Source organism: Petaurus breviceps, unplaced genomic scaffold (assembly GCF_028583685.1).
Source record: "Petaurus breviceps papuanus isolate PSGF00001 unplaced genomic scaffold, PetGlider_PUasm1.0 188, whole genome shotgun sequence".
NCBI classification, from domain to species: Eukaryota; Metazoa; Chordata; class Mammalia; order Diprotodontia; family Petauridae; genus Petaurus; species Petaurus breviceps.
Genome location: NW_027185804.1, coordinates 24,754,736 through 24,761,799, shown reverse-complemented (window position 1 = coordinate 24,761,799; position 7,064 = coordinate 24,754,736). Strand labels below are relative to the sequence as shown.

Sequence of the window (7,064 nt, the reverse complement as noted above, 5' to 3'; positions counted from 1 at the left end):
CCTCTCTCAGAGCTTTGTATTCACTCATTCAGATAAGGCAAACATAGAAAACTTCTATCTGACTTTCCCATTCCCAGAACTTACTAACAAAGGACCAAACTTTAGGCAAAGATTTTGGGGGTAGGCAACTGAGTGATGGGTAGAGGTGAGAACGGGGTGGAAGGCAGTAAGGTAGAGTGGTAGAAGCCAGCAGCTGAGGAGGAGATCCCCTGCCTCCCGAAACCAGCAGCAGTCGTAGCTCAACAGTCCCTGTTCCCCCAGGCACAGTCCGTCCTCACACTGAACAAATGCCCTAAAATTTTCTTTCATTCATAATCCACTTACCGATCTGGGCCAGGCTCAGCTGCACCAAGAATAATCCCCAAATTGTACGACTCCAAGACTTGTCCATTGTCTGCGCTGGGGTTTTTTCTCTTTCTCTATAAACAAGCTCAGAGTTTCCCCAGTCGGAGCTGCGAAGACAAAGGCACCAAAAAACACGTCCGAGTCTGATGAGTCGGTCCAAGAGTGAGAGACTCTCGGAAGTTTGCTTGCAGTTTTGATGAAGGAGGGACATGAGAGTGAGGGCACACCCATGTGGATAGCTGAAGGGTAGTTGTATGATTAAGCAAGCAGCCTGCTTTAAGGAGGCACCAGCCCTCTTTTGTTTGGCTTCTGGTTTGTGTTTGCTTGCTTACTTGCTTTCTTTAAAGTATAATGAGATTGTAAATCAGGACTAGGAATGGCAAAAAGCCGATGGCCGGGTTCCCATCCATGCACTTGGCTGGGAGGGTGGTCTGGCTTTCTTATCAATCCTCCCTCCCAAGACTGTTAGACAGTTCTATTAGGACGGAATGAAGACCTAGAAATAACCGAGTAGCAGAAATTGCTCCCCACTCTTTAAAGCTGTTTTGGCAATCCAGCCTTCATTCCCCAAAGATTCTTTCTGAGTATCCTAAGAAGTCAACCCCCTTATTTTATTGATGAGGAAGCTGAGGTCCAGAGGTGTTTACATGATTTAGAATAATAGCTCTATTACTGGAAAAGACCTCAGAGGGTAGCTAATCATTTGACTAGCTTTTTTCAGATGAGGAAACTCTAGTCTAGGGAGGTTGAGTGACTTGCCTAGCCCAAGGGTTCCAATCTAGATTCTCTGACTCCCAATTCAGCATCTATTTGTGAGGTACCATTCTGTTTTTAAGATCCAGAGTCCAAGTACCCAGTTGTAGGTGGAAGTTACAGTTCCATCCATTTCTCCCAAATGGGAGAACCCCTCTCCAGGCAACAGAAAGGGCATATCCCCATTTCCTCATAGCCCCCCCCCCCCAAACAGGAAAGGGTAACTGCATCTACATGACCCTTGTAATCCTTTGCTCCCTCCGTGATCATGGCCATCTACAGCATGATGACTGACCATGATGCCGACATGGGATAAGTGGCCATATTGTGTTTCCAGTATGGGATTGAAGTGATAAGCAGTTTTCCAGTAGGGATAAACAGCAGCTCAATTCAATTCATTCCAATTCCATGAGCACTTATTAAGTATTTACTGTGTACAAGGCACTGTTAGATATTGGGAATACAAAGACAAAATGGAAAGAAGCCTGGAACGAGGGACTACAGCACACCATGCTGTCCTCCATATTTGCAGAGTGGTTTTCCCCATAGGAGGAATGAATGGATTTGTACCAGATCATCCAATTTCTTAGATGATTCTCCTTGGGACCAAGATCAAGCATTCCTGAGATAATTGTTTAAATTGTGGGTAAGGTCGAGTGCTCTGGGATAAGAACAAAAGTGTGCTATGAGAGAAGCTAGTATCATCTGGTACAAAGAATGCTACATTTGGAGTCAGAACACCTGCATCTGAATCCTGACTTTTACTCCCTCATCTGACTTAGGGCAAATTATGAAGCTTCTCAAGTCTTCACTTTCCTCTTCTAAAAAATGAGGTTGGACCAGGTGGCTTCAGAGATTCCTTTTAGATCTAGGTTAGGAGTCTTAACCTGGGATGCACAAATTTTCAAAAATATTTTGATAATATATTTATAATATTTAATTTAATATAATTTATTTATATTTAATAATCCTATGTATTTTATTGGGTTTTTTTTTTTTTTTTGCTTTTTGGAGGGCAATTGGGGTTAAGTGACTTCCCCAAGGTCACACAAGTTTTTGTGTTAAGTATCTGAGGCCGGATTTGAACTCAGGTCCTCCTGACTCCAGGGCCAGTGCTCTACTCACTCCCTATGTATTTTATTTAGAAACATTCTCCTGGAGATCTTCCCACCCCAAATCCTGTATCCAGAGCTATCTCCAGTCATTCTGATCTATATCTTGCCACTGAACCCAGATAGCTCTAGAGAAGAAAGTGAGCCTGGTGACTTTACATAACCCTCCCTCCCTTAAATCCAATTCCCTTACATGTCATGGCATCACCACCCTGATGTCATTGGTCCTCTTTGAGAAAGAAGGGCAAACAACAGCAACAACAACATGCCACTCCCTCTCTTTTCCCTCTAAAACAGCCTTAATTGTGCTATCAGATTAACCTTCCGTGACAGGCTACTCAACAGCTCCCCTTTGCCCATGGAATAAACTTCAATTCTGTGTCTGATATTCAGGACTATCATCTGACTCTATTTTACCATCTTGCCAGACTTGTTTTATATTGTCCCTCCCCCAGTTCATGTATTCTATATTCCAAGTAGGAAGTCATCAGTACTACTCACTATCTCCCAAGCACATTCATGTGCTCCCAAGCTTTCCAACCTTTAACCCTCTCCTTATACTCTTCCCTACTTCTACTGTCTCCACTCTCCCCTCACTGTAGAATTCCTACCCATCTTAAGTCTTTGTGATTGTCATTGTTTTTGCTTTGGGTTTAGCTTGTCCATCTTTCCATCGTTCTTATTCATATATGTGGATCCTTGGACCGGGCATGAAAAGCTAAAACATCATTTATGAATTAGAATTTCAAACAATTCTGCTTATCCTTTAAAGTTCACCTTGAATGCCACTTCATCCACGAAGCCTTCCTTGACTCTTCTCCATTTCTTTATTAGACCTCAAATGCTACACTTGTCTATTGGAATCATGGCATCAGAGAGGTCCTCTAGGTAAATACCCCTCCTCATTTTATAAATAAGGGAAATTGAAACTCAGAAAGTAGAGGTGTTTTATACACTTGGAATATAGACTACATGAAGTCTGGAAAGGAAAGATGTCTCCAGATTATGGAGTCTCAAAGTCACACACCTTCTAATTGTTGGACCTGGCAACTGAAGCAAGGTCACCAGAGTGTAAATTCCCAATTCTACCCCTACCCCACCCCCCCAAAAAAACCCACCAGTTCCTCCAAGTATTGAACTGTATTATTTTGTGTTATGGTCATTTGCATATGTACTACACCTCTTGACTGAACTACATAAGTTCTATTAGGTCAGGGATTATGCATTAAGGATCTTTGCTCATTTCTCTCATCTCCCCCCACCTCCTGGCACCTTGCCCAGTACCCTGCAGATGGTAGATAGTTAATAAATGGTTTGAATGGATGGATGGATGGATGAGATCTAGGTGGATAAAAGTTCTGTATAATACTGAAACAGCTATCTGAATAATTTCTCCATTGTCAATAGCAGCCAAGGGTATGTTCAGAGGAACATTTTTAAAAATGCACAGAAATCAAATTGCAGACTCCATACCCATTCTGGGAGAATTTTGGCGTGGGAAGGTGTAGTAATTTTTTGTTGTTCAATTGTGTTCAACTCTTAGTGACCTGCTTTGGTGTTTTCTTGGCAAAGATATTAGAGTGGCTTGCCATTTCCTACTCCAATTCATTTTACAGGTGAGGAAATGGAGGCAAACAGGGTGAAGTGACTTGCCTGGGGTCACACAGCTAGTAAGTGTCTGAGGCTGGATTTGAACTCAGATCTTCTTGCCTCCAGGCCCAGCACTCTACGCACCATGGCACCACCTAGCTACCTGTTGCATTTAGATTGGCGGTAATTTAGAGGAGCTGGCTCAGGAGTCCCTGCAATACTCCTAGGATGCTGTTCACATAGAAAGACTTGATTTTGCCTAATTTTGGTCTTTAAGGGGGAACCATTCAGTGGTGAGTGGCCTTTTTCTTGACTGTAAATAAGTCATGTGGAGAGATCAAAGCAGGAGCTGGAGAGTAAGCAGTTTGAGACCTGGGGCTGAGTAGGTCAACCAGAGCTTTCCTCCATGGGGTGGCAACTGAGGGGTTGGAAAGAGGGGACTGAAGAGGTTCTCCATCATCATGGCCCCACACCATGCAGCTACCTTGGCTCGCTAGGTTGACTCCGGGCACCCCCTTCTCTAAGCAGACAGCAGTGTGAAAGGGAAAGAGCTCTGAAGCCTGAGTTGTGCAGTGTTGTGGATAGGGCAATGCCCTCAGAATCCAGAAGACCTGCTTTCAAATTCTGCCTCAAACACTTGCCCTGACCAAGCCTCAGTTTACTTCCTCTGGTGTAAAAGGAAGGAGTTGGATTCCCTGCCCATCTCTAAATTTATGTTCCTCTCACCTGCTGTACTTATCACTTGTATGACCTTGGGTCTCAACCACTTAGAACCTCAGTCGTAAGTTTCCTCATCTCTTAAAGAGGAGGGTTGCACTAGATCACCCCTGAAATCTCTCCTTGGTTTATGACCCTCTACCTCCTTCCAAGTGTTGGAGATTTGAAAACCATTGACCAGGGCCTGGGGACAGATTCTTAGCCCAACAAGAGGCCCATTTTTCCAGCATGACACACTCTTTTCTGGATCTCCCCCCCCCATCCCAACCCCTAACTGAATTTTTCTAGGGCATCAAAATTGCTAGGTACAGCTCTGTAGTGAATTGTGGGAGTCAAGGTTGATAAGTACATAGTCACAAACTAATTAAATGGAGCAATCAGCATTCACTCTGCTCTCCCACTTTGCTGTCAAACCAGATGAAGGAGGCAGCTCATACAGTAAGCAGATCAAAGTCACTTAGCTCAACTCACCCACTTAAGCACCAAACTGTAAAATTCAGGCATTCGGAGTCAACAACTGTGCGAATTCTCAGGAAGGATCAATAATAGCATATTCTTTGGGAAACAAATCTTCTAGACAAATGACAAATTAATGAGCTAATTAGTTGTATCCTAATCCATTATCATTTTGGGCAGGTTCATAGAAAAAAAGAGGAATTGTGGTATCAGTGAAAAACCCTTGGATTTGAGAGTGAGAAGTCTTGCTGTCAAATTGGCAATTGTGCCCCCTTGCTCGTTCTGTGGCCTCAGGAAAAGCAGCCCACTTCTCTGTTCTAGAGAGGATTGGACCAGATGCCTTCTGAGGCCCTTTCTGGCTCCAAATCTATGATCTAATGTGGGATCACTTTGAATGGAATTCTTCTACTGGTAGTGTGAGTCAGGGGGGCATCTTGCTGCTTGGCTATGCCTGCAACCAAGGGATGATTAACAAGATGGGAGCTAGATAGGTAGGTAGATAGGTAGATAGATAGATGGACGGATAAATGGATAGATATATGGATGGATGGATGATAGATACACACATATGTGCAGATAAAACATGTTTATATACATGTGTGCACATGTGTATATATACAAACATGTGTATAAATATGCAGGGTGAATAACAGTGAGCATTCTCAGGAAGAACTGCTTGATGTCCTACACTTTGTGAGCAAACATACAGATACATATTCATATGCTATACATACATATATGGTACTTTACAAAGAGAATCCTCCCTTATTCCTTTATTACAAAGAATGTCAGATAAGTGAAACAAACCACAAGAAGGATTCTTACTGAGTCAAAATAATACATAAATTTGACTAAATTCCACCATTTAGCCACAAATGTTGGCTAGTTGGGACATTATTGAAGATCATCTCTAGAGAGAATATAGTCGAACTGAGTTAATTCAGACCAATTGGAAAGAACAGTCCCTCGGTGACAAGCCTGAATTGTTAATGCTGTGGGAAACAAGAAGGTTTGTGCCATTCTGCAGAGACTGCAAGATGGAACAGTCTGCAGAGTCCTGGACTTGGAGTCAGGAAGACCTGAGTTCAAATCCTGCTTCAGATAGTTACTTAGCTATGTCTGGGCAAGTAATGAAACACCATTCTGCCTCAGTTTCCTCATCTGTAAAATGGGAGTCAGAGTCAAGGGCCTCTAAAAGCCTAAATCTGTGTTCTAAACCTAGGATCCCATGAAGTGTAGGGCCTGTGGGGACTAAGCTTGGCCAACAAGGTCTTGTCTCCAAAGGACGGCTTTCCAAGGGAGCCTGCTTTGCTGAAGGGGCCCTTCCCTGATCCCCAGTCATTTCCCAGAGGCAGCTAGGTGTTGCAGTGGATAGAGCACCAGGCCTGGAGTAAGGAAGACTCATCTTGCTGAGTTCAAATCTGGCCTCAGACATTTACCAGCTGTGTGACCCTGAACAAGTCACTTACCCCTGTTTGCCTTAGTTTCCTCATCTGTAAAATCAGGGGATTGGGTTTAATAGTCTGGAAGTTCCCTTCCTTTGGTTACGATCCTACGCACCATAGCTAGGTAAAAAAGTTAAATATCTCCTTGCTCAGGACAACCAGCCACATCCCTTTGAGGAACAGTTCTAAATACTTTCTGATACATTGTTACAGAGTCTGTATAGCATCTTCTACCAAGAGATACACAGTTGCAACTTAGAGTGTGTGATATCCAGGAGGAGGGGCAAAGCCACTGGATATGGAGACAGGAGAAGCGGGTTCTGATCCTGGTGTGATAAGCGGCAAATCCCTTAAAGTGTCTAAGCATCTGCTTCCTTATATGGAAAGTGAAGAATAGACTGGGGTGATCTTTAAGGCCTCTTACCACTCTAACCCAGTGTTCTTCTAAGAAAGTCAGAAAGTCAGTTATAGGAACAGCAGCAGAGGAAAGGGAAAAGGTCATAACCAGATGTGTGGCTGGGTGGTGGCAGATGTCTGAACCCAGGGAGGCATGGACTTGTAATATCACAGGATCAAAGGCTCATGGTCCTTATTATATAGAAGAAGGAAGGAAGGAAGGAAGGAAGGAAGGAAGGAAGGAAGGAAG

At 43.4% G+C, this 7,064-nt stretch overlaps 1 protein-coding gene across 23 annotated transcripts in view; it reads right to left on the bottom strand.

The window, feature by feature from the left end:
• Window positions 1-7,064, bottom strand: part of CD44 (CD44 molecule (IN blood group)) — a 474,809-nt gene that overhangs the window by 99,221 nt on the left and 368,524 nt on the right. For all 23 annotated transcript variants that reach the window (XM_069091406.1, XM_069091408.1, XM_069091407.1 and 20 more), the window contains exon 2: window positions 325-509. In XM_069091406.1, coding sequence (XP_068947507.1) covers window positions 325-391 — 67 coding nt within the window. In that variant the 5' untranslated portion in view covers window positions 392-509. The remainder of the gene's footprint in view (window positions 1-324; window positions 510-7,064) is intronic.